The sequence below is a fragment of the Sebastes umbrosus genome, chromosome 13, assembly GCF_015220745.1.
Source record: "Sebastes umbrosus isolate fSebUmb1 chromosome 13, fSebUmb1.pri, whole genome shotgun sequence".
NCBI lineage: Eukaryota > Metazoa > Chordata > Actinopteri > Perciformes > Sebastidae > Sebastes > Sebastes umbrosus.
In genome coordinates, this window is record NC_051281.1 from 8,924,126 (window position 1) to 8,947,561 (window position 23,436).

At 39.9% G+C, this 23,436-nt stretch overlaps 1 protein-coding gene across 1 annotated transcript; it reads right to left on the reverse strand.

The window, feature by feature from the left end:
* Window positions 1-6,895: 6,895 nt before the first annotated feature.
* On the reverse strand, window positions 6,896-23,336 carry LOC119500525 (ras-related protein Ral-B). Its single transcript, XM_037790298.1, has 5 exons — window positions 23,181-23,336; window positions 10,430-10,635; window positions 8,727-8,935; window positions 7,631-7,808; window positions 6,896-7,502 (listed from the first exon to the last, which is right to left on the reverse strand). Exons 2-5 carry the CDS (start codon window positions 10,541-10,543, stop codon window positions 7,380-7,382), a joined length of 624 nt encoding a protein of 207 aa, XP_037646226.1. The 5' UTR covers window positions 10,544-10,635; window positions 23,181-23,336; the 3' UTR covers window positions 6,896-7,379.
* Window positions 23,337-23,436: the final 100 nt, after the last annotated feature.

Here is a 23,436-nt window from a genome sequence, read left to right on the forward strand (position 1 = left end):
ACTTAGGGGCATGTATTTGGCATGGGGTTTGAATGTTCTCCCCCAAGAAAATTTAACATTTTTAAATTAAAAATATGAAACTTCACATCATTTCGGACCATTTTTATTACCATATTTGTGTACAAAAAATTTAAATGCTAGAGCAGATAATAAATTAACACTATCCAAAACGCTCAAAGACAAAACTTGCTAAAGAAATCCACTGGGGACCAACTCCAGTTTAATGGTAGTTTAGTTTTGATACTTTTCACACTAATTTTACATTCAAAACGGATTAGGTAGTGCCCCAAACGGCTTATAATGGTAGGGAATACACTCATATTATATTCTAGTTTTCTACCTTTTAATATAATTAAAAGTAATGAAATAGAGAGACAGCAGCCTACAGTATTTGACATTGCCTGTATCTACCCACAGCAGTCGAGCAATGGCTCATGCTGGGGTCATTTTTAATTTATTTATATTTTATATTATTTATTTATTATTTTTCATCAATATTTTGAGCATATTTGAATATTGTGGAGGGGGGGATGTGTAATTACTGCCACCTTAAAACCCCTCAGATTAATTTTGTGACCCTTTGGACCCTAGTTTGGGAACCCAGAAATTTCAAAATAAAAGTATTTCACAAACTGGAAAGTATCTAAAACATAAACAATAAAAACCTACTGAAAACAAAAAGTGCAAACATCTCTCTCTTCATTAAATAACTACGGACAATTTGAAAAACCATGAAGGTGGATGTATCCATTGAGATGAACACACTCATCTGCATCCTTTAATACTAATGAAGTAATACTCTGATTTGACCGTTAACACTTTATATCTAATTGTTCATTAAAGAATTAAGCTCAACATGTATGAAGGAGCTTCAATGTATTACATGGAGTAGTGAGTCATTACACGGTTAACCACAGTGGATCTGTGGTACAGTAGATACCTACACTGCTGCTGACATAGATACACACACACACAGAGAGGAGAACATATGAGGACAGCGTCTGCACTGAGGATTTGCAGAGGGAGCTCCTCACTGAATGGCAGAGAAAATAAGAGACGTTTCAAACAAGCTTTCTTTCTTTCTTTCTTCCTTTCTTTCTCTAACTGACAGTCATTTGTGCTGCAGAGTGAAGCAGCTGATAGTTTTGCTATTACAGCCTCACAGTGGAGGGAGAAGAAGTATTGTTTCATGACAGTCCAAATAGGTTTGCTTTCTTCTTCTGACAGCGATAACAGCAGCGAGACACCGCTCAGTTCTAAAGCGACTGACATGATGCCAACAACGGCAATATGGTCAAATCTGACATTTGTGTGATCTGATGTCATCTGGTGGTTTGGTGTTAAAGATCACTGCTGCAGTTGGTGTGGAAAGCTAACAATAACTGTTATTTTTTTTTCAAAACTTTCTTTTGACACTGTCAGTAAATGATTTACTTTAATACACATGAATATATAATAAATGTTATTTGTGTCATAAATCAATGATACAGATGATTTTCTCTTCTTCATTAAAGGTCTTAGTGATGACATTTTTATTTAGACAAATATTTAAAAAAAATAATACATCCATAGATTCAGAGAACTTTTCCTGAAAAAAATTATTATCAATTAATCATTTAAAAAAATGTTGGCGGGTCCAAAATTATTGTTTTGTTTATCTGAGGGCTGTCAATCGATTCATATATTTAATCGTGATTGTCCATAGGTAATCAAGATTAATCGAAAATGAATCGCACATTTTGTATCTGTTCAAAATGTACCTTAAAGGAAGATTTGTCAAGTATTTAATATGGTTGGTAGCAATGGATTCCTTAGGTTTTTATAGTTTCATATGATACCAGTATCTTCACTCTCTTCACTCTTCTGCACGATTGCATTCATGCATTTAAAAATTAGTGGCATTAAAACAAATTTGCGTTAACACGTTATTATCGCATTAACTTTGACAGCCCTATTAATAAATGTTATTTGTTTAATAAATGAATGATACAGATGATTTGTTCTTCTTCTTCTTCATTAAAGGACAATTTTTTAAAAAAATAATACATCCTCAGAGTTTTTGTTTTTTAGAAAGGTTCCAAATAAAAGTATGGCTTTTCCTGAAAAATGTATGTTTTTCTGTCGTCATCAAGATTGACGGTTAGTGTCTGGCAACGACGTGTTGTGAAGTAAATGCAATGGAACAGGGGAGGGAGAATGTGACAACCAGTGGCTGAATGTTATCAATAGCACCTTTAAGTTTGCGATGTTTTACGTGGTAAAGGTAAACGTAAGGTAATGTTAACTGTCTTTGTCCAAGCAAAGTTTGTTCATGATTTATAAGAATAAAATAGAAAGATTGAATTAATGTTATTTCTAATGATGTGATAGTTTGTTATAATTGAAAAACACACATCAATATAAACTATTCATTAATTCCACCATGAACTCATACATTCCATCAATACCATTCAGTCACTCAGTATAGTCACCACTGAATGAATTCCAGCATTGCAAAGCACAGTGAAAGCACTAATGATGCAGAACAGCAGAACCGGCTCTACAGAAAACCAACAGTGCCATCCCATGGTCAAAGAGTGAACCATGAGTCCCTCCCTCTCTCTTGAGACGCACCATGCAAAAAGCAGGACATGGCACAGTCACTAAAATAGGAGTTATTCTCTGTCCGTTGCATTCATCTTACAGGTCGAGCACAATTCCACCGAGTCTGTTTCTCTTTCTGTATAATGAAGGACTGTGATGGTGCTTTATCACACGAACATGCTCATCCCCAACATTAGCTCAGATATAACGAGGGTTACTCAGAGGACGGGGGCCCTCTCTACAGAATGATAAAAGACCCGAGAGTGTGCCGGTGACACTGCATCGGTCATTAGCCTGGCTCACTTTGCCCTTTCATATATTTCTAAATAAGTGCCTTCCTGCGGGTTTAACGGACCACCTAATCTGCCTACTTAGAGGTGCAGGGGGGGAGAATGGAAACCCAGAGAGGTGAGTGTCAGGCAGGTAAATGTGCTTATCAGAGCTGTGACATGTTTAGCTCCTCTGGTGGAAATGCTGCTACAGGGATTAGTTTGTTTATATATATTTATATATAAGAGGCATGCAGTAAATGTGGAACAGTGGCTCACAGCATTTCCTCTCTGCACCCTCCCTTTTAGAAAGGTGAGCACTACATTTAAGGATTTTACCTGGTGTCAATACTTGAAGAGTATAGAGAATACAGAAGAGTCTTATCTCTGCTGCATTGCAAACAAATACGCGATTGATTTGAGGACATGAGGGACATTTGAGTGTTGCCACCAAAGCTTAATTAGAGCTGCAACGATTAATTTAAGTTGCGGACAAATCAAAACATTTGAGGACGTCATTGGGAAACACTGATTGACATTTTTCACCATTTTCTGACATTTTCTAGACCAAACAACTAATCGATTAATCAAGAAGATAATCGACAGATTAACCGACAATGAGAATAATCATTGGTTGCAGCCCTAGACCTAAAGCTGCAGTGGATAGAATTGGAGCAAATATTAATAAAAAATGTTATTTTTATAAAACGGTCACTATATCCTGACAGAAGGTGCTCCTAATGGCATCTGCAAGATTTGACAGACCGGAGGAAAGCAACCAATCACAGACGAGCTGGAGCCTGCCGTCTCTGAGCAGCTGTCAATCACTCGCAAACTCTGACGTTTAGCTGTAAAATGAGAAAGTTTGCTCCAGCTGGTGGGCGGTTCTTGGTATGGTGACATGGCTGCTGGGTCACAAACTTTCTCATTTTACAGTTAAACAGTACACTACAAGATGTTTCTGAAAACATTTGAGGCGAGAAATAGGCATTACAGTAACAGAATATTGATTCATATCTGATCAGCGCTGCCTAGTTTGACCGTCTGATCGGAGTTTGTGAGTGATTGACAGCTGCCTCCGTTGAATGAACGGCCAATAGGAACACTCTCTCTCTCTCTCTCTCTCTCTGAAATGACTTGTAATTGTCCAAAGTCTGCCGTCAGGCTAGATTTTTTAAAGCCTGAAAACCGAGCCATGAGGAGGTGCAGAGGTCTATTTTTCTCTCCGAACACTTTAATTACAATATGTGGAATGGTTATTATGGATTTTTTGCCAAATGATGTCAAAAACATTCTGATTACTGCAGGTTTTATGCTAAAATAGTGCTGCAAAAGATGGCAAACCATCCATTCCTACAGAATAGTTCTGGAGATTTCAAAATAAAGCTGAATAAGGTCACTATAAACTCACTTTTGAGTCAGAGACACCAACAAGTCCCTGTAGAAATACTACAGGCATATAAAAGCATTTTAAAGTTAGATTTTGGTCCCCTGTCTCTTTGGAAAGGCCGTGTACTGCTCATGTTTAGCTAAATAGGACATGCACACTAAAAGTCAGTATTTCCTTCCTTTTACATAACAAGGGGAAGATGTTTCCTGCCATCCTTCACAAGAACAATATTTTCCAAGTGATATGTGCTTCGTCTTTGCCTGGTGATGTACTCAACCCTGTTTTCACGCTGTGAAATGAGTTCCACTCAACCGGCCACCCTCGGGGGTTCGGCAATGAGAGCCCACGGCTGGTTCATCTGGAGGGTGACGTTACACTCATCCTGCCATGTAAGATAAGCCTGTAAGGTTAATAAACACCGTGGTAGTATATCACTGTCGAATTCAAGAAAAACAGGCCGCTGGCACTGTTTTCTAGATGGCAGAGGAACAATCAATGCAAAGTGAGTAACTGTTGTTTTTCTTTTTACTAAACTGGGGCACAGAATGCCCCAAAGGAAACAACAAATGACAAGCATAACATTTCACTTCAGTGGCTAATGCCAAAGCAACTGTACAGTGCCCATACAGTAAGTAGAGGGGGCAGTTGCATTACCTCCACCCGCCAGCAGAGGGCGACATGCCAGTTCACTTCAATTTGTTTCAAAATTCAATTAGATCCAGATTAGATTCACCTCTTTCTACGGTTCTAATATAAAATAGAAGTTAGGATTGTTCAGTGTTCACATATGAATATATTCAAAATAATGTCCAGTGCTTACAAAGAAAAGAAAAAGTATTTATTCGGCAACACTCTCGCTGCAGAGAGAGAAAAAGCAGACTCACAGCTGAAGGAAGTAAAAGGAAAAATGAAGGACATGATACAAAGGATGGTTTTAGGCAGTGGTAGAAACATCTTGTTCACTGTAGCACTTGATTAAAACAACAGTTAGAAGAAGTTGGCGCCCTCTTTAAAAGCTCCACTCACAGACACAGAAAGGTAGTAGGATTTTTCTGGGAAATGCACACACACATAGTTAATTAACATACAAACTGTACATCCACAAACATCATTTTTTCATGTGATTTTGTTGGCACAAACTGTTTAAAAATCTCCAGCGCGACTCCATTCAACATGAAGCCCACCTCTTAGGTATTGGCAATGTAGTGCATGTTATTAAAAAGACCAAGGAATAAAAAGAACATCAGAGTTTGTAAGAGTTATAAGACATTATTGATTATAACGCCATCGTGGACCAGAAGCATGATGGCCTCCTGGATTGTCAACACCTGTCTCACAGTACAGACTGTATATAAAGATGGACGACATGACAGCTCCCCAAAAGTGAAGCCAAAACAGCTTGATTGCCCCCCTTGGTGGCTGGCTGCAGTATAGGTCCCCCTACGTGTTAGCAGATTGGACATGAGCCAAACTAAAAAGTCAAAGTACACGCCAAATTAATTTTCCCAAAGATGGTATCTGTCATTTTAGGTAGTTCTTATCACGCTGATGTTTGTTCAAGTGTTCATTTTTCTGATAAGTTTGGTTTCAATTAGTTATTTGATGCCATAAAAAAGGGTCAAAATGTCATGATTGACAGTTGTGAGTCTCTTTCGCAAGCTGCGGCTGTGCTCGGCTCGCGATTGGTTCAGGCGGGTGACCTTGATACCGCGGCTCCACCGCCCGATCACTACTGCGCAGACTCTTGCTCCAAGTGACGTCAAATCTCAAGCTGTCAGTTCCCATATAGTTCTGGGATAGTTTGGCTTCACTTCTGTACAGTGGGAAGAAGTGGTGACGCCAAAGAGTACAGAAGCAAAGAGATGAAACAGACGTAATTTTTGACTGAAAACACTTATATTTATAATATTTTAAAGTTTAACACAGGCCATTTTGGTAGGATATGACAAGAGAATAGAAATGATTTTGTTTGACTTTTGTACGCCATGCCAACGCCAAGCGACTACCGGACGTTTTACTGGCGTCCGGTAGTCGCTTTCAGTCCAAAATGTCGGAAGCATAGTTTTGATGCCTGGCGCTGATGTTATTGATTTTCACTTCTTTGCAATATAAGTTCTTTGGCGACGCGTCATCCTTCTTTATATACAGTCTATGGTACAGACGTAAAACTTCAACAGTTGTGTAAAACAGGAAGTAATCTGCACTGTGAGAAGGGTGGGAAGGGCCAGATTACATGAACATAAAAAATACTCACATTACAATATTCTTTTCACAGCCTCAAAATATCTAACAGATGTTAAAATATCTACGTGAAGCTCCGTGAGCTGATTTTTTTTTCTGTGATTTACAGCAGTCCTCCTGAAAAACTGCAGCATCTTCAGATTGATTTGCAGTAATCATGTAAGGCCTGATAACAGTGGAATAAAAAATAACCCTGTATGGCAACAAGTCCTCTGATTGCACCGATTCTTCTGTGGTCAGAAAATCATAAATCCTAAAAAAAAAAAACAGCAGCCTCAAGGGCTCAAAAATGTTTCAACAGCGATTCCAAATATGATCTAAAGATCAGAGTCTGGACAGATGAATGAATGAGGCCAACATCTTCAATCGACATTAAGTGTCATCATAAATGATCACAAATAAGACAGACAGCAGCATTAGAGTTCCTTGTAAATGGATGAACATAGAGTTGAGGGGTCTATACTAACATAGACTAAGAATGATGCAGGTTAAGATTAAGAGCAGGTAAAGAAATTAAGAGCACTGTTTACTTGACAAAGACTCAACAATTGTGGTGTAAAACACACTGAACCAAAGTCAAAGGCAGTATGATCGCTGAGTTGAACAGTGGAGGATGTCTGAGCAGCAGAGTTAGTGTCAGTGGCAGTTTGGTCACTGGCTTCCTATGAGCCATCAAGCACTGCAGTCCGAGTCACAGTCACAACAGTGGTTATCTTCCAATGAAACAGCAACTTTCATTCATTCATTCATTAAAAACTAAAAAGAGTGGTTGAGATACTAAACACTACACTATTAAAAAAGATCAAATTTCATTTGAATGACAATGGCAAGGACGCTCTGCTTTGTTCCCCAACTTTACAGTTGTATTGTGGGTTGTTTTAAGGTCCATGAAGATCTCAAAGTAAACAGCATCTTTCTTTGAAGCTCTTTTTGTTCTTCTTGTTTTTTCCTTTCCCGTTTTTGTCTTTGTTTTCTGCCATTTTCTTGCCTCGTACTTCACGCATTAGGTCAAAGAACACCTCGGGAGAAAAAAAAACAAGAAGTCAATTTCACTTTTTAGCAGTCGGAACATGCAAATCTGATATGATAAAATTAATGTCCTAAATTTTAAAATACATCAATTTATAGTAGTGATGTGTGGACGCACCTTGTCGACGTTGGCTCTGGTTTTGGCTGACGTCTCGACATACTGGACGCCCCACTCCTCGGCCTTCCCTCGGGCCTCGTCCACAGATACCTGCCGACGCTCCTCAAGGTCCGACTTGTTCCCTACCACGAGGAGAGGGATCTTGTCCTCCTCCGCCTTCACCCGCAAGATCTGCTCCCTGCCGATACAGCATACATTGTGTATTTTAGTATTTTCACCAGGGGCCGTATTAGAGAAACTTTTAAAGTTAAGTGTTAATGTTGGGTAACCATGGTAATTAGGGTTAGGACCTGGTTTAGGAAGAAAAAAAAACATTACAGCTGAACAGTTCTGAACGTGTGAGCTGTGTGTCTTCCAGAGATTCGAGGTCTCGCCTATTTTGTCTGCGTGCCATGCGGTTCACAGCAACGACAGACAGTGAAAATGTTCTTTTGATTGAATATTGACATCATACCAGCAACATTACTACAGTTTCAATGTCTGTAGAATATCTCACTGACATGAAAAAAGTTAATATTTATTTTTAACTCAACACTTCCTGTTTCCGTTTAAAAATAAAAGCCCTAATTTTTTTCTGTGGACAGAATTATTTGTTAACACAAGTCTTTTATTCTGAATTATTTGCAGGACAGTGTTATAGAAAATGCAGTGACTTGCACAGCTTGCCTGATCAGAAGTGTCTTGAAGTTTTAGTTTTCTACCTCCGATGAGGAGGTATTGAAAAGATGCATTATAGACTGTTGCGGTCTAGTTTTTGAAACACTATCTAAATAAAAAGGGAGTTCAGAATCATCTAACTGCTTATATTGATTTATGAGCCATGTGCAGTAATATAGAAAATTGAGGATGCGATACATCGAGATGTATCCAAAATTGCTGTGCATTTGAATCGTTGACAGGTGAATCGTAATCCTAATTGAATCGATGCGTGAGGCCAGTGAAGATTCAGACCTTGAATATCCATCATGTCAGCAGCGGACAACATGTGGTGTTTGATGTATAATTAATGGCCGACACTCAGCAGTCTGAGCTCAAATAGGTGCACCATATATAGGTAATTGGTCCCACACTGACAGATGTAGGCAGGATACAGTACCTGAACTCCACCGTGGCAGAGAAGGACTCCTGCTCTGTGATGGAGAAGACCAGCAGGAAGCCCTCCCCGCTGCGAAAGTAGTTGTCCCTGATGGCAGCGTAATCCTCCTGGCCGGCCGTGTCCAGAATGTCGATCTGGACCTCCTCCCCGTCCAGAACCACCTTCTTCCTGTAGCTGTCTGCCTTGGTGGGCTCGTAGTCCTCCACAAACTGGGGATGAAAAGATGTTTCTTTGAAGCGTAAAACATGCTACAAGCTGTATTTCCATGCATAACGCATCAGTGAAGCATGAGCACATGTTATGTGTCGACAGCTACACTGGTGGCTCAAATGGAAGCGTATCTGAGTCATCTAATGGACATCAGACAGATGACGGAAAAATGCAGCTCATATATAGCTCGGTAGCGGAGCCAAGTCGTGACCAGCTCTGCCTTCAATGGGATGTTGTTACAGTAAACAACATCTGTGCTCAAGCCAGCAGTGGGCGAGAGAAAATTGTCCTTTTTTCCAGAATCCCTGTTATGATGTATGAGCCACTGCTGTTTCCTACACTCATGTTCTTACTTCCATGTAACAGATTACAGCTTCAGTTTGAAACAAACACTTCTCACAATTGTTTCACAATAAAAGCGTTCTATTGGTGAACCACTGAAAGGATGACTTTACATTTTAAGCTTTTAGAGGAAGTTCTGACGCATTCAACATGTTTATCTAATAGGTGCTATATAGATTAGGACATTGAATAAAATATAAAAAAGTGAACTTGTTGGACAAACACTTCTCTATCTTTTGAAGTGGGGTTGTATAAGGTACTTATCCATAGTCAGTGTATTACCGACAGTTGATGACGGTCGGCACGCCCCTAGTTTGGACAAACAGACAGGAGTTACCGCACAACACCAAAGCATAGTACTGCTGTGGACGGGGCCGGCAGCAAAACATATTTTAGCCACCTAAAAGAAAGGCTCACCTAAAAAAACAAAAAAAATCAATATCAGTTTAAGTGTACGCTATATTTAGAGTATTTTCACCAGTTTACGTTGCCGTGAGACAGCTATACAGTCTATGTTCCCGACGGGGAACTGAAGCCGTTGTATCCATTTCTGCTCTCGCCAAAGCAACCAGACTCCATTAAAAAAAATGGAATTTTACTTTGCAGAACACGGGAGTTGCTGGTGTACCGCTGCCTTGATCAGTTAGTTTGTTTGTGCCATTTTGTGACTTTGGTGAATCAGAACTAACCAAAGTCACACAATAACACCAACAAACTAATCAATCGAGGTAGCGGTAGACCAACAACTCCCGTGTTCTGCGAGGTAAAATACTTTTTTTTCCCAATGGAGTCTGGTGTCTTTGGCGAGAGCACAGATGGATACAACGGCTTCAGTTCCGCGTTAGAAATGGCTGTCTGACGGCAAGGTATAGCGGTGAAAATATTTTAAATATTGCGTACACTTTAACTGATATTGATTTTTTTTAGGAGGGTCTTTTTAGGTGGCTAAAAGTTTTGCTGTCGGCCCCGTCCACAGCAGTACATTGCTTCTGTTCTGTGTGGTAACTCCCGTCTGCTTCTCCAAACTGGAGGCGTGCCGACCGTCATCTACTGTTGGTAATACACTGACTATGCATAAATACCTCATACAACCACACTTCAAAACACCCTGACTATCCCTTTAAACTGTTTATAGGGGTGTGTTGACTCACCTCATCATACATGAACTGCAGGGTGAGGGCCGACTTCCCCACGCCTCCACTTCCCACCATTATCACCTTGTGCAGTGCCAGAGAGCTCTGGTTTTTACTTTTGCTGGTCGCCATCACTGGATTCTTCTTTGTGTCTCTTTCACACACTCACACACACACTCACACCCACGCACGCACACACTTCCTCTGCACCTCTCTGACACAACCTGTGAATGATAGAAAGTGGAAACATATCAGTACCTACAGTAAATAACCTCCGTACAGAGAGAATATGAGTGCGTGGACAGATGACAGTTGTTTAACAGCTTTCACTATGACTGTAACTTGCTGTGCCAAGGCGCTCGGCTTTGCTCCAACAAATCTTGAATCCTAACCCCCACCCTTCTCATTAAAGTGCCAAATTGCCTACTCATGAATCCTAGAGCGTTATAAAGTTCCCCATCAAAAGGTCGTTGCAGCTGATCAGAAGTAATGAAGCTATCATTCTCCGCTGCGAGACGGCATTTAGGAATGCATTAAAACAGGGCATCATGTGCTAACCTCGTTAAGAAAGAAGGGAGATTTCATTGGCCATCTATCTGCACTATATGGGCTTTGCCCTCAGAAGGTGAAAGCTCAGAGTCAATTGCTTTCCCCTGACCTCCATATCTTCTATCTCTGTCAGAAACAACTTCCAACGGAATGCAAAGGGACTACGTTATAAATGTCTGCCTGCCATGTCGTGACCTGCACAGCCTTTGGATGGACAGGAAAGATATTATCAAGTGTCACATGTGCACAGATTCATGAGGAGACAAGTCAAAACGAGCCATTAGTAGCCATCTATTGGCTGGATACTTAACAAAGAATACAAGTGTTATTTTTGGTTGTTATATCTTTGACCACAGGATCACATTCCTGTATGATAGGTTAACGGCACTTGAGGGAATTAAGAATATGTATAGCTGTATCAGCAGACATTACCATAAACAATGATTGGATATTGGCAACAACTTCAATACTGAGTATCCCTAGTTTGACTGTAATGGTACACTGCATTAAAACAGCCGTTAACACAGCCATTGATGGGCTTTTTAATGATCATTTAATCCTTCAAAGACAGAGTCTAGCATCTTGCCTTTCATTGTAATGGTCGATAGTTGTATGTGAATGTAAGAAAATGAGACAAAAGCGAAATCCTGTACTTGTATTACAGGATATAGACCAATGAGACTGTGAATTTCCCCCCAAATAAAGTTCACTTTTAAAAAAATCGGATTTTTAGGCAATATTGACATTGTGCAAAATTCCCTTAACCTTTTTTCCAACCCTTTGCAACCTTAGTCAGTGTTGTTATTATCAGGGCTCCACCTTTGGCAATCCTGCTGAATAAGTCAACAATGAGCAACCGGTAACCCAGCACCCATCTCACTACCAACTACCATGAAAAGTCAAATACACAGTTGAGCATCTGGCGATAATGTCAACAGATGTCACATTATATTTAATGTCATCTTGAGCTGAGAAGCAATAGAGCCAGAGTTAACTTGTGACAGACTCTTTGACTCTGTATCCTGAAAATCTGTCTGTCAGATGACTCAATATACTGTTGCTGTCACATCACAGGGACCAAACTCTTTCTTTACCTTCTTTCATCCCTTCATTTTATCTCCGTCTGTAGAAAGAAAAATACCTTCCCTCCTCTGGGGATGTCACACTAATGGGAGCACAGAGCTGATTCATAGCGTTATTCACAATCTGCTCCTCCCTAACAGTAAACATTTCACTTCAGCTCATACAGCGAGACAAGTGTGCACTGAGAGTTAACCAGACAAGGCAGAGGAGAGAAAATATTCCTGCTAAAAAAAAATACCCTCATACCTTTTGAGTTTTACCATTAAGGTTTTCATTGTAAATGTAGAGATAATGTCACAACTCCCAAATAAACAGCTAAAAGCCCTGTAAGATGTCTAGGTCTGTCCTCGGCCATAGGAATTGTTAGTCAACTATTTGCAATTTGTTGATTAGTTGATTTAATCAACAGATTTGTCAAACTATGTTTCTCCACAAAGAATCACACAAAAGCACCACTTTATATCTTGTGTTTACCAGAGATGTGCTCATACGTTTTTTGGAAATAAGTCATTCAAAACGTAAACAAAAAAATATTTTTATTGTCAATTAATCTGTTGATTATTTTCTTGATTAATCGATTAGTTGTTTTGTCTATAAAATGGTGAAAAATGTCAATCAAAGCCCAGGATGATGTCCTCAAATGTCTTGTTTTGTCCCCAACTCAAAGATATTCATTTTACGGTCATAGAGGAGTTAAGAAACCAGAAAATATTCACATTTAAGAAGCTGGAATCAGAGACTTTTGACAATTAAAAAAAAAAAAGAATTACTCAAACTGATTAATCGACTATCAGAATAGTTGGTGACTAATTTAACGGTTGACAACTAATCGATTAATCGTTGCAGCTCTACAGAAAAAATCAAAAACAACTAATCCGCTAAAGAAATCTTAGTCGACTGAGACAAAAACGACCGATTAGTCGACTAAGAGGGGACAGCGCTATATATTTCTATTGTTGTTTCACATAAGCATAGGAACTCCTGGTGGGAAAATAGATTCACAATTTCTACATAAATGTTCAATTGTGCATGTGAGCCTTTGCTGCAACATGTCTTTGCATTGTCTAAAAGCAGAGAGGAACATGTGGTTTACATCAAATTAAGCTTCACTTCAGTATGCCAGCTATAGTGTGACTGTGACTGTGGATATACGGAGGATGTGGCACCATGGTTCCACTCTCCCTGACCAGGAAGTCTGACCTGGGCTCTTCCTGTCTTTGTTATCAATAACCAGGCGGGTGAAAGGGCTCATAGGAAGGATATCCACACAAAACCACACACCTTCTGAAAGAACCTTCGCCAGACTCAGCACTTATGCATAGGGGTCACTATCTAAATTATTCACTTGTAACCCACTTTGCTGTGCGCATGTACACACACAAATCCCAACGCTATAAATAAAGCAGTTAATAAAATGAAGGGGGGATAATATATATGCTGCTTAGCACAAGAAAGTGCTGAGTGCAACTTTCCAAAGGAAGTTCAGACCTCAGGGCAGGGGTTCCACCATATTTCCACCATCTGCAGTTCACCACAACTTGCATGCAGTGTTAAGGCATCGGCAAAAGAGGGATTAATATTAAGGCCTGACCCAGATATGGAACTGGAGTCGGATTGGTGCTGGTCCTTTTTAAAAGGAGTGTAAGTTTATGGAGACTCCGGTTATTATTTTCTGTAGTAATCCAAAACCCAATGGAAAAATCCCATTGGCTTTTTCTCAAGGGAACATTTACGATTCTAACTTCCGGGTTGGCCAACAAAAATGTGTCATCCATGCATCACTCTATTACAAACAATATAGAAGACAGTAAAAGGTTGACTGGTATTTGAATGTATTCATATTTTTATATCCTCGTGTTCAGAAAAGTGCAGCTCTCTTTCTTCAGGTATGATCTATCCCTGAACCCGCTTTCACATGTGCAGAAGTTAAGAGTTTAACTGAAGTGTTAACATGGTGATGGTCAAATTCAACGTCATATACTGATATGTCTAGATTCCACATTGAACAAAGTAGAATAAGTGAAATTATGTGTGTAAATTCAAGATATCTGAGCTAAAGTTTATGACTCTCTCTCGCTCTCTGCATTCCTGAGGTCACGGGGGTGAGGGGATTTCCTCTCCCCATCTGATGGAGAAAGCAGGAGCTTTTCTGGCCCCGATAACAACCCACCGGATTCCAGGGATCTGAGAAGGAGATTAGCTCAGTGTGGCTGTGTCTCTCATCATCAGTGGTTCAACTGAGTCAACCAAATTAACACTCAGAGGTGGCCTCGGCTAGGTGTGGTCGAACTGAAACACTGCAATGCTGCACTGATGTGATGTTATTTGAGGGGAGACAATAATGGTGAAATTCCACTCAAAAACATTGTGATGTTCATCCTTCTTGCACAACATGTTTTGCCTCTCTATTTTCCCCTCGTACACCACTAACTCTTATCTAAACAGATTCCCACTTGATAGTTCTGCTGCCAGTAATAAACAACTCCCTCCCCAACGCACCAGCTGCAAAACTCATGCTGCGTCTCATCCAATTTCTAAAACTCCTACACTGGAAATGTTCTTCATTTCTACTCCAGCAAATGTGAAGAGGGAGTTCTGGACAGCTACCTATCTAACTAGCCACAATCACCGTGGAGAAAACAATATAACCTCGATGAGTCACCTCAGTCATGAGGTTTGAGTAAGAATGGGTCCACACAGCGACGGGGATTCAGGATCCTGAGGTTTGTTAATCACAGAGCGATGAATGATGCACAATTCACCAGCAAATCACAGCGGAGGCATCGCAGAAATGTGTTACACAGACACAGCAGTTCTAACGGTCACTGCCAGTGGAGATCAGGAAATGATTTGGCCTACTTTAAAAAGACAGCAGCAAAGAAGAAATTCTCGAAAAGCACCCCGCGATGCATACTAACAACTCTTGGCCAGGGGAGTGCACAGAGGAGCCTTTGACGAAAGTGGGCAGCAGGGAACTAAATCCTCTCTGTGGTTCAATCCTCCCTACTTTAGCAACCCTAAGTGAGCTGCTCTTTCAAATACATCCCTATTCTAAAACCATTCTTATTCATATGGAAATCATCATCAAGTGCAGTCTTTACTGATCCCGTTCAGCTGTCAGAACAATGACTCATGCAAAACATCACACATCATGTTGTGGTACTGTATAGAAGTAAAATACATACAGCCTATATCACACAACAGATATCCTCTCGAACCTCCCTGCAGCCGACCTGGTGATCTTATCAAACACTCATGTCTTTCCCATTACTCATTTCCCATTACGCATTCCACTGGATTAGTTCAGGGTAGATAGAAAAAAGACAAGTTCAGAGCTGCCCACTACGGATCTCCAACTTGCTACAGATTCTTTTCATTTACCTGAAAGTAAACACAATAGGCTCAGTTACATACCACCTACACCATGCTAGAGACCTGCGGTGCTATCTTGGTTTACAATTCAGGGAGTTGTAAACCAAGACAGCACCACAGAAAAATCTACCTAAACCCCCACCCCAGTATCCCTCTCCCTCACAGCTCAGATGTGTTCATGGTGCCTGTAAATCTCGCACCTTAGTGCTTTTCTGTACTATTTTGAAAAGCCAGGACAGTCAAACTCACTGTGCCACGCAATGCTTCCATGCTGGAACCTCGGCACATATTAACCTATAGCTTACGCAGACATAGGATTAATGAGACAGCATAGGGAAATCTTTGTCTTCGTCGCTCGCAAACTCTGATCAAAAGGTCAAACTAGGCAGCGCTGATCAAATATGAATCAATATTCTGTTACTGTAATGCCTATTTCTCGCCTCAAATGTTTTCTGAAACGTCTTGTAGTGTACTGTTTAGCTGTTAAATGAGAAAGTTTGCTCCGGCTGGTGGGCGTTGCTTGGTATTTCCACAACAGATCTCAACATAGCTGCCGGGTCACAAACTTTCTCATTTTACAGCTAAACAGTACACTACAAGATGTTTCTGAAAACAGTTCTTGTGCTCTTGTGATATATTTTGTTACGGCATATATTAGTTGTGGCTATGACACGTAGTTACATTTTTTAATAAGTCAAACATAGAAGCATCTGCAACAACCTGAATACAGGCCCCTGGATGCCAGCAGTGGGTTAATTTAAGAGGAATGGATTCATCAAACTTTTTGTCATTGTGCTCTTTAAACAAATATTTGCATTACTAGTTCCTCTTCCCAGCTGGAAACAGGATGTACAGCTTTCAAATAACTGGTCTGTTACACATAGCAAACACATCTGCTTTATGTATGCCGGTAGTCCTGTGTCAGTAATGAATTCCCCTGTAAGTGGAAAAAAACATAATTGTCTGATTCACATATCCTGGAAAGGAGTTGGGAACTCCCAGCAAAAGCACATTGCATATTTTTTTTAAATGTTCATAGAACAAAGACAATAGGATTAAATTCTTCCTATTTTCCGAGACATTTTTTACTGAAGTAAACAAGAGGCAAAAAAGTAATTTACCTATGTAACCTAGCTGTGTAGCAAAATGTACTTTAGGGCATATATTCTGAGCAGCTTCATGCATATTCTGCAATGGCCACATGGGCAATATGTTTTTAATTCCTCAGGCATGGTTCATAGTAATTCACTGACATTCACACAAAATATATAAACCTCCTTTCCTCCCTGCTGACAGAAAGCAGACAATTGATGACGGCTAGGTATGCGTCTATAGTATCACTATCTCCTGCACATTATCACTCACTTTCAGAGCCCAGAAAAAAAGGCTTACACCAGTGTTTCTGCCCTTTTACTCCACTTCCACTGCCAACATCATTAGCAGATGGTTTTCTGAATCCTGTGCTGTAACACACAAAGGACCCAGGGTACTCGGGAAACTCATCAGAAAATGAAAAACTGATCAGAAAAGCAGATGGACCTCTGTGATATGAGCCAACCGGGTTAGGGCCAAAATGAGAGAAATTAAGTCTTGCAGAAAATGCTTGTCATATTCTGATGAGTTGCAGTAACAGGAAGGAACCAGAGGGATTAGCATTAATAAAAAGATTCAAGTGAAAAAGAGCATGTTTGGAGGAACAGGGATAAACATACAGACAGTCTTCACAGAGAAAGAGGGGGGAAGGCAGGGCCAGCTCAGCCGCATTCACAAGATCTTTCTCCACCTCTGATGTCATCTGCTCGCCATGGGGCTACAACTATGCAGAAATCTAGCTTTGCCAGAATTACAATCAAATTCAGCTGTATTGTTGTTGGCATTAAGAGGCTACAATGTTGGTCAATGCCAAGCAAGGCACTGACCTATTTCATTAGTTTCAATTTCACTGGAGTATTTTCACTTCCTGTGATGGTCCAAATGTGGTTTCTGGCATTTTCCTGAGAAGTCTGAAACTGTATTTTCTAAAGTAGTAAATGCCATGGTGGGAAATACACTAAAAACTAACAAAACCATCTGCATCAGATTTAAACTAGGACTGCCGTCTCACGGTTGTATGCCTCCGCCAACCAAGTTGCAGTTTACATCCATGTCTGTCCAAAATGTCCTTTTTGGTCATCCTTGAATCCAAGTGGACGTTTGTGCCACATTTGAAGAAATTCACTCAAGTCGTTCGTGAGATATCACGAGAATGGGATGGACGTGAGGTCACAGTGACCTTGACCTTTGACCACGGAAACCAAATCAGTTCATCCTTGAGACCAAGTGGACGTTTTTGCCAATTTGAAGAAATTACCTCAAGGCGTTCCTGAGATATCGTATTCACCAGAATGGACCGGGCGGACGGATATACGTACAGAAGGACGGACGAACAACCCGAAAACATAATGCCGCCGGCCACGGCTATCGCCGGCGCGGAGCATAAAAACCTGAAGGATACCGGTGGAGCCCTACAAGACTGAAAAAGAATCCCTGGATTGGTTTCCTTGAGCCTGCTCTGATTGTGCTGGAATCAGCATTGTGCTCATGGGTTGTTTACGAGGGAGTTGACTACATGTCATTCCAGACGTGTTAACTGTGATATTCACTGACTGGCTAACTTGAACTTAACTCACGGGTTTAACCTTCAACACACCTAACCCGGGGACACACAAGACGAGATTGAGAGACCTCACATGTACCAGCTATTTCCACTGACCTAGGTGTTACAGCACTACACAATAATCATCTGTCATCTAACAATTAGTGATCTCACTCAAACTGTCATTATGCACCATAGGTTTTGACTGTTATGACCTTCGGGACTGAGCATGTCTTGCACAAACTCAGAGTAAGCACCACTATGATTAATTGAGAGATTGATCTAAATCAGCAGGTCTTCGAGAGGCCCCAAGCGGTCCATTACAAACCTTATTATACAAGACAATAACAGAATAATCAAGAAGTGATCCAGACACATATAAGACACCTTTACCATGTGATTTTACAATAAGCCCTACTCTAGCTTCACTCAATACACATAAAATTTTCATTGACAAGCATTTCCAGTTGCACTTATACACACTCTCTGATGGACAGAGAAGATTATTGGTGCAATACTTTGAATAAGTTAATTCAAGAATGTGAAGGACAAATGGATAATATTGCCTAAGGGGTGTAACATATAGCCCTCAGATAAAAGCCTAACAAGCATCGACTGAGAGATCGATTATTTTTTCACTGCACAAATCGAATAAATAACTGGGCAACTGGAGTGGAGCACATCCCTAATGCATCTCTGAACCACAAAATCCTGCATTTATTCAATAAGGATGACTATGGAGAAAAGATGATAAAACAGCCTGTTTAACTATTTTTTTTTTTTAGGTTTTTAAACTAGGCCTTAATCACCCTCGAGACACATGAATCTGGATGATGAATTATATTTGTCACTTTCCCCTGATACCAAAGAGGAGTATTATTAATGAGATGGAATAAGAGTGTATTGCTTTGCCAACACTATCCTATCCACAATTCCCTCAACTTGTCTGCAAATAAAAAAAGGCTGATAAGAGTTGAAAACATCTGCGAGATGTAGCATCAGTAAACACAACAGTCACTGCTCAACACCAAATACACGTTGGTTATTCCACACCCATATACTGTGAATATGTAAAACACCCTCTGCTTGCACTTAACTAAGTTGCCTCGGTACTAAACGGTACTATTTTGACCTTTTTGTATTTTGGCACAAGTGACCACATTTCTTAGCTGCCTTTAGAGAAGTAAATACATAGAAGGGATACAAAACTGAACCATAAAAAAAGGAAACGTTTCGCAAACCGAACCGTGGGCTTGTTGAACTGTTGCACCACTACTAAATACAGTCCTGCTAGTTATTTAACGAGGTGCCAGAAATATAGAAGAGGCAATTATTTGAACATAGGCCTACTTAACCATTAAGTAGTCAGCCTTATTTCAAGTAGGGAATGTGAATGTGGCAAAAGTGTCAAAAGATAACACTAAACACTGCCCAGTGAATAAGATTCAAAAGACAAATTGTAGTATACTGCATAGGCCTATCATACAGTCAGACACAAAGGTAGTCTAACGTTATGGGTTTCATTTTGCAAATTACCCGTATATTAAATATGCAGTATTAGCTGACGTTTTGTTAGCATTCAGTTAGTATGACATTAGCTAGCTTATCTTTGTCTGGATGATTGTGTGGTTGGCATTTGGCTTGTAGATCTTAATGTCATAAAACTACCCATTTGTAAATTGGACATCAGCCTCCAAAGATTTACATATTTTGAACTGCTGACAGGTGTTCACTAACACCAACACACAACAGTGACCGTGATGGGGGAAAACTGTCATGCTCCTTCTAATTCGTAAGGATCGATATCATAAACAAACTTCAATTTTGTAATATATCGCTGCTTTGCCTCTGTCAGCTTCTCTTTATAAGTCTTTCACACTTAAAAGGACTGTTTGTAACTTCTTACACGTATAAATCACCCGGGTCGGTGTCCCATGCACGCTCGCTTCCATATGCACGCTCGCTTCCATATGCGCGCTCGCGTGTGGCTATGGTGTTCAGACAAGACTCCAACACAAACTACACGGAGGCACCAAAACCGTAAAGTTATATCTAGTGAAGACCGTCTTGCAAAACAATGTTGGCCGCGGGGGAGACCGTAGCTTTGGTCTCCAGGGCCGGAGTCTCTGCTGTACTCTGCTCCTCTGCCTGCTTACCTTCACTCAGCTCGCTCCACCTCACGTGCATGCGCGCACACTACACACTGCAGAAGACTTTGTAGCTCTGAGAATATCTAGTGAATGTACAGTGGACGTTTGTGCAGAAATAAATGCTGCAGCTCCTCCAGACCAACAGAGGTTTCCCGTGTCTTGTGAAGTGACGGGGCTCCGCAGCGAGTAATGTTATCGTCTCTGACCGGGTGCCGGTGTCTCCCCTGTTCCCTCCGGCCGCGGTTGGGAGGCTGAAGCAGGAAAAGCTGACACTAGATCAGCATTGATTCATTGAGAGACCTTCGTCTGGTCAGCTAACATTACTGCCAAGCAGGTGAATATAGAGTGATATTGTGGATTTAGCTGGGGTGTCGTCTCACTGTTTTGAGCGATGCTCATTCATATCTATGTAGAGCGAGCAAGCGCTGACTTTCGTTGACTTAATGGCCAAAGGTGTCGCTGTTAACAAGCAAGTCTAATTCTTACAAACAGTCCCTTTAATCTATACTTTTCTGATGAGTGATTGACAGATGGATAGACCGGTGGCAGATAATGATAATCTACCATATGCCCCAGAATGCTCTGCGATTCCCATTCCCTATAAAAATCAGTGTTTTGGCTTCATATATATAACTCATTACTATCAATCAAAGAATTCATATATTTGTTTTTCTTTTCCCTAATGTGCAAAACAAACCGAACCCCAAAAACCGCCATACAAAGTGAACCGTGGGCTTGTTGAACCGTTGCACCACTAATACATATCATATGAGTAAATAGCCCGAAGCAGTGCACAGGGATCAACAGAGGTCCTCCTTAACTGGGTTATTAAGAGGTCCACTACAACACAAGATATATTTAACTCTATGATTTCATTTGGTAAAATCTCACAGAGGAAATGATATGTGTCAACACCCCCATAGAGTTAACTAATAGTTCCAGTTCTGAGGTCTCTACACTGGCTCCCTGTCTCTCAGCGAATTGATTTCAAAATACTGCTGCTGGTTTACAAAGCACTAAATGATTTAGGGCCTAAATACATTTCTGATCTTCTGCTATGTTATGAACCATCCAGACCTCTCAGGTCATCTGGATCAGGTCTGCTCAGTGTCCCCAAAGTCAGAACTAAACAAGCAGAAGCAGCGTTCAGTTTTTATGCACCAGATAACTGCAGGAGCAACTCCAACTCTGAGTTCTTTTAAAGCACAGATTAAAACTTTCCTGTTTGCTGCTGCCTTTTATTAAACCAGATAATGAACTTATACTGCACTAGAGCTTTTACTCTTGTGTTATACTCTATTTTAGCTTCTATCCTAGCTTTGATTTTTAACTTGTTTTATTTTCTAATCTTTAATGTTTTTATAACTGTTTTAATTATGTCTTAATGTTCTTTTGCACTTTTGCAATGTTCTTGAATGTTTATGTAAAGCACAACATGCAAAGTCTCTCCTCAGAGCTTATGAAGAACTGAACATATATGATAATGACCCCTAGAGCTACTATGGAAGAGAGCAGTCTTATTATTATTAATTTATTCATGCATTTCTTTTTTTGTTCCAACTCTTAGTTCTTTTAAATCAAAGATTAAAACTTTCCTGTTTGCTGCTGTTGCCTTTTATTAAACCAGATAATGATCTTATACTGCACTAGAGCTTTTACTCTTGTGTTATACTCTATTTTAGCTTCTATCCTAGCTTTAATTTTTAACTTGTTTTATTTTCTAATCTTTAATGTTTTTATAACTGTTTTAATTATGTCTTAATGTTCTTTTGCACTTTTGCAATGTTCTTGAATGTTTATGTAAAGCACAACATGCAAAGTCTCTCCTCAGAGCTTATGAAGAACTGAACATATATGATAATGACCCCCAGAGCTACTATGGAAGAGTGCAGACTTATTATTATTTATTTATTCATGCATTTCTTTTTTTGTTCCAACTCTGAGTTCTTTTAAAGGAAAGATTAAAACGTTCCTGTTTCCTGCTGCCTTTTATTAAACCAGATAATGAACTTATACTGTACTAGAGCTTTTACTCTTGTGTGTTATATTCTAGTTCAGCTTCTATCCTAGCTTTTATTTTTAGCTTGTTTTTATTTTCTAATCTTTAATGTTTTTATAACTGTTTTAATTATATCTTAATGTTCTTTTGCACTTTATGGCAATGTTCTTGAATGTTTATGTAAAGCACTTTGAATTGCCCTGTTGCTGAAATGTGCTCTACAGATAAAGCTGCCTTGCCTTTCCTTGCCTAATACATGCCACAAAACGGTGAGGTGGAAAAAACACTCCTCCAACACACTGTTATTGCTGACAGCAGCAACGTTAGCTGAAGGAACCATGAGCCAGCTTGGGTGTGTCATCTTCTCAGAGGGGGAAAACTTTCCAGGCATACCGACGGGATTATATATATATATATATATATATATATATTAACAACGAGTTAATCCAGCACAATATTAGCTCCACTAAAGCCCTGAACAACACTGTTAGTAAAGCAACTTAACGTTAGCTGACCATCAACAACAAATACTTCTAAAACATGGACTTTAGCAACACTACGAAGTGTTAAATTAAAGCAAAACATATTAAGACATATTTTTCTCTTTATATTGATTAAAAAAATAAAGAAAATTGACCATAAATGAATGTAAATGTCCACATCAGTAACGCTTAACAACAGTCTCTGCTAGCTAACCTAAAGATCATTATGAACGTGACGTTAGCGTTGTGTTTTAACGTTACTCATTTAACTAAACATAGATATACATTACACACAAACTACAGCAGTAAAGGAGCAGACATTGAAACCAGTTAGACTAACACAGGAGTGTGTTATTGTGTTATTAACGGTCTCCCCCTCAGGGTCCATTGGTCGCTAGCCAGTCCTCTCCTCTAAACAGGTGTGGTAATAACTCTCTAATGGTCGAGTACAGAAACATCCAGTTAATCCACTCCACTAATACAATGTCTGAGGACGTACCAGAAGCAGGATGTTGTGTTTCTGCCCTCGGTTGGTGTTATCTTGATGACTGCATTAGTTAATGGAGCATTTCAGAGCTCTCTGGTTCTCCAAAAAGCAAACCCGCTCCTGCAACAAAAAGCCCCACCTTCCGGAAGTACAAACTACAAGATGACAGGAAGTAGCGTCATCACTCCGTCTGACGTCATTTATTTTTATTTTTTATTTTCTGTTTTATTTTAGAAAATATAAGTACAATAACAAAACATACATATAA